The 12,614-nt window shown below is 49.8% G+C and overlaps 1 protein-coding gene across 1 annotated transcript in view; it reads left to right on the top strand.

Annotated features, from left to right (window-relative positions):
- The first annotated feature begins 6,220 nt into the window (after positions 1–6,220).
- The window catches only part of LOC106815145 (protein sevenless-like), an 18,331-nt gene continuing 11,937 nt past the window's right edge, over positions 6,221–12,614 (top strand). Inside the window, exons 1-10 of the mRNA XM_014819577.1 lie at positions 6,221–6,230; positions 6,449–6,654; positions 7,245–7,438; positions 7,965–8,100; positions 8,747–8,924; positions 9,306–9,476; positions 9,787–9,998; positions 10,845–11,028; positions 11,428–11,678; positions 12,354–12,527. Coding sequence (XP_014675063.1) covers positions 6,221–6,230; positions 6,449–6,654; positions 7,245–7,438; positions 7,965–8,100; positions 8,747–8,924; positions 9,306–9,476; positions 9,787–9,998; positions 10,845–11,028; positions 11,428–11,678; positions 12,354–12,527 — 1,716 coding nt within the window. The remainder of the gene's footprint in view (positions 6,231–6,448; positions 6,655–7,244; positions 7,439–7,964; positions 8,101–8,746; positions 8,925–9,305; positions 9,477–9,786; positions 9,999–10,844; positions 11,029–11,427; positions 11,679–12,353; positions 12,528–12,614) is intronic.

Genomic DNA, 12,614 nt, shown 5'->3' with positions numbered 1-12,614 from the left:
TTATTACAATTGTAATAACAACATGACGTTAATGTTTAACCTTCTCGATTACTTTCCTCCTCACATCTCATCTTATATATTCTTCTCAGATCTCACAGAGCCGACACTTGTCTACTCTACTGGCAACATCCTCGTCCACTCCAGCCTCGACGGAACGCACACATCCCAGCGCCACCTGGATTCCGTCGATCGCGCCACCGTCGTCGACGTCACGTCGCCCGGCAACGCGACAGTCGTCGTCACGGCAACCGGCAACGTCGTGGTCGTTGGCGGCGGGCAGCTGGCGGATGTCGCCGCGGCGACGAGGGTCACGTACGATTGGCTCGGCGGGAAAATCTACTGGAGCGACGCCGACGCCATTCGCCGCTTTGATGCCGATGATGGTGGCGCCCCCGAGGTGGTGGTGCCGCGTCCCGCGCGCGACCTCGCACTCGACCCGCTTGCTGGCATGATCTACTGGTCGACGTGGCACTCGGTAGAGGGCGCTCACATGGACGGGCGTGACGGCGTCGGTAGGTGGCGCTCCGTGCGGCGCGCGGCGCGTGCGTGCGAACACTGCGTCGTGGCCGTGGTGCGATTATCACATATTAAGCTTAGGAATGATTGCGATTAGAGTTGGGCTAAGTTGGACATCTTTTGCTCCTCTTTCTGCTCTCCTCTTTCTGCTCCCCTCCTCTTTCTGCTTCCCTCCTCTTTCTGCTCCCCTCCTCTTTCTGCTCCCCCTCCTCTTTCTGCTCCCCTCCTCTTTCTGCTCCCCTCCTCTTTCTGCTCCCCTCCTCTTTCTGCTCCCCTCCTCTTTCTGCTCCCCTCCTCGTTCTGTTCGCCTTCTCTTTCTGTTCTCCTCCTCTTTGTAGGTAGGTGGCTCGTGTTATGTATTACGCGACGGCCTACCTTAGGACGCGCAGGGTTACCGCGCGCAGTGGTATCCAGTATGTGTGGTGCGTGTGACTTCGATATAATAAAGTAGTTCTTCTTGCAATGGCAGCCGTTCTTACTGGTTGACGTTTGAGCCAGCGGAGATTTGTTCTGTCTAGTTCAGTGCCTAAACGGCCAGACTGGACGTAACAGACTCAAAACCTCTTTGTCAATAAACGATTTAAATCACAATTNTATATATATATTATATATATATATATATATATATATATATATATCTACCTCTCTGTCTGTCTATCTATTTATCTATCTATCTATCTATCTATCTATCTATCTATCTAACTATCTATATATCTGAGAGCCATCCTCGCTATATCTTCCATGTCTGTTTCTCTCAGTGCTGTGGAAGAGCCGCGATCTATCGTCCGACGTGGAGGTCGTCCTTGGCCTGACCTTGGACTTCGACCACGGCCGGCTCTACTTTGCGACGGAGAACGCGACGGCGCGCTTGCTGTACGGCGTCGCCATACTGGGTCACGCAGAGGTCACGGATGCCGAGCGGGGTCAAGCAGAGGTCACGGACGCCTCCACTGCTGTCACGTTGATGGGGACAACGAACACTTCTATAATGTGAGGCGCCTGACAGTAATAACCTGCTATCTCTCTCTCTCTCGCTCTCTCGCTCGCTCTCTGTCGCTCTCTNCTCTCTCTCTCTCTCTCTCTCGCTCTTTCTCTCTCTCTCTCTCTCTCTCTCTCTCACTCTCTTACACACTCTCTCTCTCTCTCACTCTCTCTAAGTAGTTGACTTAGCACTTAGTTGCTTGACCAGTTTGAATAAATTCAAATTTCAACTTAATTTCACTTCATTCAAATTTGATGTTTTTATATTTTATCATAAATTAATTTCTCTGCAGGCCACGATCGCTGCGTTACTATAGCAACCGCGTCATCTGGCAGGAGACGGTAAGCGACGGATTTGTCATCTCCGACCTGTCGCTGAGGTATCAGGCGAGGTTCCCAGCAGAGGGCGCTAGCGGTGCATTACAGGTGCTGCACGGCGACATGTATCCATTCCCAGGTTTGTAAAGGCGTCGCGAAATGCTTATGTAGATTTTGCTGCCGATGATCTGTGTAGTGAATAAAGTGAGTGCATGATAACTAAAAAATGAAACGAGTGAGTGAGAGAGAGAGAGAGAAAAGTGAGATAGATAGATAGAAGAGTGGGAAAGAGAGCATGCGAGAGAGAGAGCATGCAAGAGAGAGAGCACGCGAGAGAGAGAGCGTGAAAAAGGGCATGCAAGAGAGAGACAGAGGGAGCACGCGAGCGACAGATAGAGAGAGAGCGAGAGAGACAGAATTATGGAATCTCCACGGATCCACAGCGGCTCCCCCTCTTCGCTTCCAGAATCTCTCACAAGCCAGACGCTACATCTCACGCCCGCGCCAATAGATGGCGCCGCGGTCGGCGTCGCCGGCGTCTGGGACGACTTCAACATCTCGTGGCCGGCCGACGCCGCCGTCAACTACGACGGCGCGCAATACCAGGTGGCGCTGCGCGGCGGGCGGCGCGAGATGTACCGCGTGACGCGCGAGAGACAAGTGAACGTTCGCGGACTGCCGCCGTACACGGCCGTCGCCGTCACCGTGCGAGCGTTCACGTACTGGTGCAGCGGCCACAGCGTCAGCGTGGAGCTCACCTCCCCCGAGTCAGGTAGGGTGCAGGAGGAGGGTGAGGAGAGGAGGGGGAAGGGGAAGGTACGAGGAGGGCAAGGGAATGGATGTTTGTAAAAAAAGTCGTATTTTTTTTACTTTGACTATTAACGGTGACTTCATCACTTTAATGATAGCCGACATGTTTGTTCATCGCTGCGAGAGAGATGTTTGTTCCCTGTGTGCAGTTCCTTCAGCACCACTCAGGCCACGATCGTTTGTGATATTCGACAAGGTGCCACAGTCGACAGAGGCGACGATACGCATAGGTAAGCTACTGATAAGGTGTCACATGAAGTTTGAGGAGGAAGATAACGGGAAAGTGTGAGAGAGAGAGACAGACAGAGAGAGAGAGAGGGGTGAGAGAGAGAGAGAGAAAGAGAGACAGAACAAAGGAGGCGAGAGAGACAGGAGAGAGAGAGACGGAGAGACGCCCCTCCCCGCCTTCGCCGACAGGACCCCGAATCTGCGAAGTTATTGCGCAGCGCCGTCACCGTCTCCGTGAGTGAGGAGAGAGACAGGCAAGAGTAGAGAGGAGAGAAGAAAAGAGAGACAAGAGACGGAAGGAGAGAGAGGCACAGGAGACAGACAGAGCCGAGAGAGAGAACGACAGAGAGAGGAGAGAGAGAGAGAGAGACGAGGGTCGATGAGAGAGAAGAGAGACAAATGATGGAGAAGACGAGAGAGAGAGAACAGAGGAAGAAAGAACGAGCGACGAGAGAGGAGAGAGGAGAGAGGCGAGAGGGAGAAAGAACGACGAAGAAAGGAAGAAGAAGAGCCGTGCCCGAAGGAGAGACAGAGATAGCATACAGGGACCAAGAAACGAGTGACGGAGATAGGATCGAGAAGAGATAACGATAAGATAGATAGATGTGAGGTTTAAGGATAAAGGTTTGAGGAGGACGATTAATGGGCAAGAAAGGAAATAGATAGATGTAGACGGAGAGGAGGCGTGAGAAAAATGAAAGAAAAGAGAGAAACCAGAGATGTGAAGAGATTAGAGGAAAAATGAGAGAGAGGAGAGCGGGCGGAAAGAAAGACTAAGAAAGACAGAGAGAGAGAGAGAGATACGAGATAGACAGAGACGAGAAAGGAGAGGAAGCAGAGAGAGATAAACTAGACGAGAGAGAGGCGGAAAGAAAGATAGAGAGAAACAGAAGGATGGAGCCAGAGATAGAGATAGATAGAGAGAGAAAGAGAGAGACGAAAGAAAGAGAGAAACAGAGAGGAGAGAGAGCGCATAGAGATAGATAGAGAGAGAGAAGAGGACGCGAGGAGAGAGAGAGAGAGAGGTCTCTCCTCGCCGGATCGAGAGAGGAGAGAGAGCCCAAGAAAACAGCAGCCAGGAAGAGAGACGAGAGACGAGTGAAAAACGGAGATAGACGAGAGACATCAGAAACAGGCGAACAGGAGAGAAAGAGAGATAGAGAAGTAGCGCAGAGACGAGAGAGAGAGACGCACGAGAGGACACGACGAGAGAGAGAGAGAGAGAGAGAGAGAGATTCGAGAGAGAGAGAGAAAGAGAGCAGAGAGAGAGCCATCGAAGAGGAGAGACGAGGAGAAAGAGAGAGAGAGAGACGAGAGACCGAGGGCGAGAGAGCACGGAGAGAGACAATAATATGGTTTCCCATGAACAACAGCGCTGTGTGAGAGTGATTCGACGATGATGTTCAGTGCTGCCTCTTAGTGTTCCGCTGGAGCGACCCGGCGAAACCTAACGGCGTCCTTCTCGGCTTTACGCTCCACTGTGACTCTCCGGCGGCGGCGGAGCGGGAGGAGGAGGAGAGGGAGGGCGGAGAGAGAAAGGGGAACCTGTGTGCAGACGCGGGATCTCTCCGGCCGTCGCAGCACAGCTACGAGCTGCTCAAGGTTCCTGTGAACGTAACTCGTCACTTCCGGGTGAGTCACGCTGCCTTATACTCAGCAAGGAGCTAAATATAACAAGGAGAGGAACGCGCCATATCAGGCCCAAATTTGCGGTTCGGGCAGAGACCCTAGAACAGCCATTAGTGTTCTATTTCTCTGGTTCCTCTCGCGCCCGCTCTCCGCTCGCTCTCTTCGCGCTCACTAGATGGCGCCTGCAGGCGAAAGCACACCAGCCAATCCGGCTTCCTCTTCTTGTTATGTTTAGCTCCTTGATACTCAGCTGCTTCTGTGAGTGCAGCACTTGTTACAGTATCATGTTATTACCGTGTTAATTAATTGGATAAAAAATTAATTGCCTTAATGCCTATTAATGCTTTACAATACACGTACTCCTACTTCCAAGTCCATTCGTTTAGAGCAAATTGCTTATAGTTGTATCACAACATATATTATAGATAACGTGCATAGAGAGAATAGTGGAGAGAGAGAGATGGGGAAAGGGGGCGTCTCTCCCTATTACACTGCCTTATATTTAGCTGTTGTATATAATTTTTTTAATATATAATTAATATTTTATACGTTAATTTTTAATATATTTATTATAATTTATTATATTTTTATCTATAAGTAATTATAATATATATATATATATATTTATTATATATATATGTGGGTGTGTGTGCGTGCATGCGTGCGTGCTTGTGGGCATGTGGATAATAACAAAAATAAATTTTATGTAGTGAGGTCATTAGTTTATTTTTTATACTATTAATTATAATAAATTGTAAAATAACATTATTGTATTAATTAAATAACTAATTCGGTGCTGTGCGGCTGCAGGTGCGAGCGTTTACGAAGGTAGGAGGAGGTGACTACAGCGCCATCGTTACTGCGTCCACCGCAGGTAAGTTCACACATCCAAGGGCGTCAACAGCTTCTCAGAAGTTGCAGGACATCTTGCGGGAGCGGATTGACTGAGCTGGGGAGGGTGTGGGTAGTGACTTTAGAGCTAGCCGGCGAGTGGAGTAAGGACCTTTTTATTTTTGCGTATTAAAAACAGGCGTTTTAATGCATTGTAGAGTAAAAATCAAGCAAATTTTATGATGCTGCAAAATAATCCCAAAAAGTGGGGGGGTGACAAATGATATGATGTCCCCCCACTTTTGAAAGTTGGGGGGTCATGTCCTCCCTGTCCCCCACCTGTTGACGCCCTTTCCCACATCGCGCACGCACGCATAGGGTGCGCTCCCATCACCACCACTCTGCTCGAGCAATGTAGACACAGTCAACTGTCGCCTGCTGTTGTAGGCAGAATGCTAGAGGTGGAGCCCCTTACCTCCGACTTTTCATTTTGCTGATTATTGATCTCGTTGACTTTTGATCTTGTTGACCTTTGATCTTGTTGACCTTTGATCTCGCTGACCTTTGATCTTGTTGACCTTTGATCTCGCTGACCTTTGATCTCGCTGACCTTTCATTTTGTTGACTTTTGACCTCGCTGACCTTTGATCTTGCTGACCTTTCATTTTGTTGAGCTTTCATTTCGCTGACCTTTGATCTCGCTGACCTTTCATTTCGCTGACCTTTAATCTCGCTGACCTTTCTGCTGTCTAATCCTAATATAACCACTTGCCTCTCTTGTGAGCTCTCACTTCTAATCTCAGTAGCTCTAAGCTCTCTAGCCCCTGACCTTTAACCTCTGACCTCTGACCCCACGCGCGTGTCGTTGCAGTTAAGCGTCCGATCCCACGCGTGCTCATCGCGAGCCATGACGCGCTGCGGGTCGCTGACCATTAACCTCTGACCTCTGACCTTTGCAGCTGAGCATCCGATCCCACGCGTACTGATTGCGAGCCATGACGCGCTGCGGGTCACTGACCTTTAACCTCTGACCTCTCACCTTTGCAGCTAAGCGTCCGATCCCACGCGTGCTCATCGCGAGCCATGACGCACTGCGGGTCGCTGACCTTTAACCTCTGACCTCTGACCTTTGCAGCTGAGCGTCCGATCCCGCGCGTGCTGATCGCGAGCCACGACGCGCTGCGGGTCGCTGACCTGGACGCTGGGGAGGAGACGCGGGTGAGCGCGCGCGGCGCACAGCCCGTCGCCTTCAGTTACCACGCGCACGCCGCCCGCCTATACTGGATCGACGCGCAGCGCGCACTGATGACGTCACACGTTGACGGCAGCGAACCGAAGGAGGTGAGGAGGAGGAGAAGGAGAAGGAGGGTGGAGGAGGAGAGTGGAGGAGGAGGGGGAGGAGGAGGAGGGTGGAGGAGAAGGAGGAGGGTGGATAGAGGAGAAGGAGGAGGAGAAGGAGATGGATGAAGGAGGAGGAGGAGAAGAAGGAGGAGGAGGGTGGAGGAGGAGGAGGAGGAGAAATAGGAGAAGGAGGAGGAGGAGGTGGGAGGATGAGGTGAAGGAGGAGGAGGAGGATGGAGGATAAAGAGGATGGAGGAGGAGGGTGGATGGATGAGGGAGGAGAAGGAGGAAGAGGATGGAGGAGGAGGCGGTTGAATGGAGGAGAAGGGTGGAAGAGGGTGTGTGAGGAGAAGGTGATGGAAAATTGGTGGGTGAGGAGGAGGTGGGGTGATGGAGAGGAAGATTGGTGAGTACTAAGAGTGTGCATGGAGAGGTGTGGGTGAGGAGGGAGAATAGTGAGGAGGGAGAAAAGGACGGTTGAAAGGAGGAGGGTGGATGAAAAGTAGTGGGTGGATCTAGTCTAGCAGTGCTACTACTGCTACGCGTCTCTGCCAATCCCTACTCCGCTGCTCCCATGCTCACTCCTGCAGCTGCTGAAGCTACGTGGGGACGGTCAATCCATCGCCGTAGACTGGGTCGCTCGTAAGATCTACTGGACAGAGCTGAACACAGAGGGCGGTGGCTCCCTCTACATGTACGATCTCAACCTCGAGAGCCACCAGGGGGAGCTGCTCGACACGACTGTATACAGGCTGGAGTCGATCGTCGTCGAGCCTCGGACGAGGTGAGTCACGTGTGCGTGCGTGTGTGTGTGCGTGTGTGCGTGCGTGCGTGCGTGTGTGCGTGCGCGTGCGTGCGTGCGCGCGTGGGTGTGTGTGAGAGAGAGCTTACCTGTAAATTATTCCCCACAGATACCTGTGTCGTGAAAGAAAAGCATCATCAGTATTTATGAACTGTCACGAGACGAATAGGACACGAGACGAATGTGACACGAGACGAATGTGACAAGAAACGAATGTGACACAAAACGAATATGACACGAAACGAATGTGACATGAAACGAATATGACACAAAACAAATGTAACACGAAAAGAATGTGAACCGAGACGAATATGACATGAGACGAATATGACACGAAACGAATGTGACACGAAACGAATGTGACACGAAACGAATGTGACACAAGACGAATATGACACGAAACGAATGTGACACGAGACGAATATGACACAAAAACGAATGTGACACGAGACAACTATGGCACGGGACGAATATGACATCAATATACAAGTGTCATCGTTCCTTGCAGTGCGCTCGTCATGCTGCGCTCCCACGAGGGCCACTACCACGTCATGCGGCGACAGGGCGACGATGGCGCCACCGCGTTCTTCTCCGCGAGCAGCGAGGCATGGCGGCGACGTCGCAGCGTCTGCAACTGTTCGCAGGTACGTCGCCATGGAGACGGTCGCATCGCGTCTCAGTCCTGAGACATGCTGAGACTGAACAGTCGCAGTCATGTTGAGACTGAACAGTCACAGTCATGTTGAGGCTGAACAGTCACAGTCATGTTGAGGCTGAACAGTCACAGTCATGTTGAGACTGAACAGCGACTGAGTCACTATATGTGCAATGCAACTTGTATCTGCAATGCATCCTTGCAGAGTGTTATTGTACTCTGGGAGTAGTAGCTGACTCTATGTACAGTGACCTGCGTTCATGTAGAGTATTATTGTACTGTAGAGTATTATTGTACTCTGGGAGGAGTAGCTGACTTTACTCTGCAGAGACCTGCGTCACTGTAGAGTATTATTGTACTGCAGAGTATTATTGTACTGCAGAGTATTATTGTACTGTGGGAGGAGTAACTGTCTCTATATGCACAGAGACGTGTGTCCCTGCCGTGTTATTTATTGTACTTGAAACTGGGATGAAAAAAAAATTAAAGCAAAATTAAAATTGAAATGTAAATTGAAAGTAACGTCACAAATTTATTGACGCGCAGAAAGATCATATACAACAGCTACGCGTTGAAATTCCCAGAAATTACGAACGTTGATGGCCATATCCAATCAAAAATCTTTTTTCCCGCAGATCGTAACAGGCCAGGTGGCGCTCGCAAGCATCAGCGTCCAGGGATCCGTCGCCATCGACGAGACGGGCCCGGATGCTCTGTTGTTTTGGGCCGACGACAAGAACGTCATCTGGGCGACAAGCATGGATGCTTGCACATGCCGCCTGGTGTTCAATGGCAGCGACGCACAGAGTGCAGGTAGGGGGCGCAGCACAGATCCAATATGGCACGGAATTCGTGATAAACACATGATTATGGTTTATAATTAATAATTATATGTAACTTGTATAATGTCCATCAGGATTTTCTGCGCGTTTGCACCATTGACCCCAACTTAAATTATTAATTAATTATAATTTCAATACCAATTAATCAATAATTAATGATAATGATCTGCTGCTCTTAGGTTTTTAGGTGCTTTAGGTCTCCTACAACATTTCGCCGTCTGCCGCTTACAATATTATTGAATTATAACTACAATATTAATCATTATAATGAGCTTTTATTATTAGTATATTATTATTTATAATAATAGTAATAATTAGTTGATGAGGATGTATTATAATGATTGTCTTCTAGGTCTGCCTCTGACCTCGCTGACCGTAGACACAGGTCGCGTCTACTGGAGCAATGCGGGACAGGGGGCGCTGTACAGCGTCGATAAGCGCACCGGTGGCACCCTCCAGCGGGAGCAGGTCGACGGCGTGAAGAACGTGAAGGCGTTCGGAAAGCACATACAGCCGTACCCTGGTGAGCACTAACACGCACACACGCAGCACGCACGCACGCATGTATGTACGCATACATGCACGCACGCACGCACGCACGCACATACACAAATACAGCCGTACCCTGGTGAGCACTAACACGCACACACGCACGTACGCACGCACGCACGCACGCACGCATACATACAGCCATACCCTGGAGCGCACTAACATGCACACACACACGCACGCACACGCACACACGCACGCACACGCACACACGCACACACACACATTGTATATGTTACCATACATCACCCGTGACGCCGTGTGTCGCTACGTTGTCGTTGCAGCGCCGCACTGCCTTACCCCGCCACGACCCCGCATCGAACCACGCCTCCACAACGTCACCAACACGACAATCAACCTGTCCATCCAGCAGAGCGCGCCACCGCCCGACTGCGCGGGCGTCTCCATGGCAACGGTTCGCTACACGGTCTACATGACGCGGAGGGTTGAGGAGCCTGAGCGTGGATGCGCGGCGGATGGAAGCTGTGAGACGTGGGTACGTGCATGTAGGACTGTCGTTGTCTCGGATCTCTCTATCTTTCGCTATCTATGTCTTTCTTCTAAATTCTGTTTATTTCACTCTTTTGCTCTGGTTTTCCCTCTTCTCTCTCTCTCTCTCATCTCTCTCTTCTTCTCCCTTCTCTCTCTCTTCCGCTTCTCTCTCTTCTCTTCTCTCTCTCTCGTCGCTCTCGCTCGCCTCTCTCTCTTCTCCTTCCTTCTCTCTCTCTGGTCCACTCTCTCTCTCTTTCTCTTGCTTTCCTCTTCTCTGCTCTGCTTCTGTTCTCTCTCTCTCTCTTAGCGCGCCTCTCTCTCTCCGTCTCTCTCTCTCTGTCTCGTCCTCTCCGTCTCTCTATCTCTCTCTCTCTCTCTCTCTCGCTGTGTCCTCTGTCTCTGTTCTCTTCTCTCTCTTCTCTCTCTCTCTCCTCTCTCCTCTCTCTCTGTCTTTTTCTCTCTGATTCTTTTCTTGTCTTTCTTCATTGTCTTTCTGTCTCTGTTCTGTTGTTTTTTCTCTCTCTTTCTTTGCTTTCTGTCTCTGGGTTCCCCCTCTCTCTTCTCTCTGTCGGCCACTTCTCTCTTTTCTATATCTTTCTATCTTTTTATTCTCTCTCTCTCCTCTTCCCTGTCTTCATCTCTCTCTGCTTCTCTCATCGCTCTTCTCTATCTCTCTATTTTCTGCCCTTTTTCTCCTCTCTCTCCTCTTTTCTTCCCTCTCGTCCCCCGTTCTTTCTTTCTCCATAATTTACTCCATTCCCCTGCTTTTCTGCTGTACGTCGTCTTGCGATGCTCGTGCGTGCTGCCTTTACATTCACTGACTTGACCTTGCTCTCTATTCCGGTCAAAGGTCACTACGAGCCTTCGATCAGCGCCATTGAACCTTGACCGTACCACGGCCCCCCAACACACCCCGGAAAGTACTGTTCCAGGTTGCGCTAGCAACGCTCAGCAGCAGCGGGGGCGCCCCGACCTCAGCCCCCCCGTGCCCCACTCAACTCTCACCAGCGTGACGGCCCCGCGGGACCCGGTACGTGAGTCACCACGCCCGCGCCGCCATCGCTCTCTTCGTGTTGCTTGTCAAATTCTTTATCCATGGTGACAGGCAATGTTATAGCTCCAAGTTAAAAATTCTCCGCCAGGCAACACCCTCCGGGCCATGCGAAGCAGTATGTTATATGGTGTATGTCTTAATGTAAAGGTGTGTAATGAGAATTGATTCTTAAATAAACGATAATAACATAATAAACGATTAAATAAATAAACTATTCAATATATAAATAAATAAATAAAATAATAAATGAATGAATAATAAATACACATGAATGAATAAAAGATAAATCTCCCCCTCACTCTACTAAGATGCCCGCCGCCGTTAGATATACTCTCTCGCTCCTCTCCAACTCTCGCCCATCACCCTCCTCCATTCGCAGCCGGTCGCCCCCCGCGCCGCCGGGCTCACACCGTGCCCACGACCGTCACGCCGGAACGCGTCAACGTCTCATTCCGCATTCCGGAGAAACTCCGAGGTCCACCTGACGGCATCCGATACACCGTTGCGTGGCGCCGCCCAATGCACCCGACACGAAAACACAAGGCCGTCTCCGAGCTCGACCAATCAGAGCCCGGCACGTACAGCGTTAATGTCGACGGCCTTGAACCCGGCTCCAAGTTTCTCTTCAAGGTACGGTGCTGCCATCTAGCAGTTTTTATGACGATCCCGAACCGGGGTGCCCCGAATCTGTCGCTCTTCAATTAGCAATCGCAAGAGTTGTATAATTCTCTCCACGCAGAAATAAAATAATAAAGAGCACGGAAATACCGCAAAACAATCTAGCTATTTCACCTGTCTCAGTGCTAATTGGCTGAATTGCACGCATTATACCTTTAGTGAGTATCCCATCTATGTTAACTCGTAACGTCTCGTAAGAATGGCGCTGCCACCTGGAGATAGCTGATATGTGGGCATGTTGGTAGCACATACATAGTTTTAAGAGTACATAATAGAGACTTCTTTCATCTATTATGTACGCACTTTTGATAGTATTCCTACGTCCAATGTTATTACTAGTAACTCTTTGGCTCCCATCCTCCATCCCTACATTGGGGTGGGGGCCGGGGATTGAGCTGAGGCTAGCATGCCCCTGTAAAACATTATTTAATTACTAACAAACCAATTAATAACTACAAATTAATTAATAATTAATAATTAATTAGTTAATGCTTTTAATTATTTTTTATTACTAATCATTTACGAATTACTTATTATTAGTTATTAATTACTAATTAATTATATAATAATTACTAAATGAATAATAATTCAATATTAACACTTAATTAATTATCACTACGATCACAGGTGGTGGCGTACGCTCGCGACGCAGAGAAGGTTGAGAGCGCCGAGGTCGGTGGCGCCACCTACGCGACGCCGGGCAACGTGACGCTGCTGGAGGCTGGCACGCACTCGCTGACCATACAGTGGACGTCGCCGGACAGCGGTGAGATCCTGCGCCACGCCGTCCGCCACAGAAACGTGAGTGATGCTGGTGCGGTCACACGTACGCGTGCTCACGTGCATACATAGATTGTTATATATTACCAATAAATATTGCTGTATGAT

This window comes from Priapulus caudatus, unplaced genomic scaffold (assembly GCF_000485595.1).
Source record: "Priapulus caudatus unplaced genomic scaffold, Priapulus_caudatus-5.0.1 Scaffold1050, whole genome shotgun sequence".
Classification (NCBI taxonomy): Eukaryota; Metazoa; Priapulida; class Priapulimorpha; order Priapulimorphida; family Priapulidae; genus Priapulus; species Priapulus caudatus.
The sequence above is the reverse complement of the archived record's forward strand: the minus strand, read 5'-3'. Positions and strand labels throughout refer to the sequence as shown.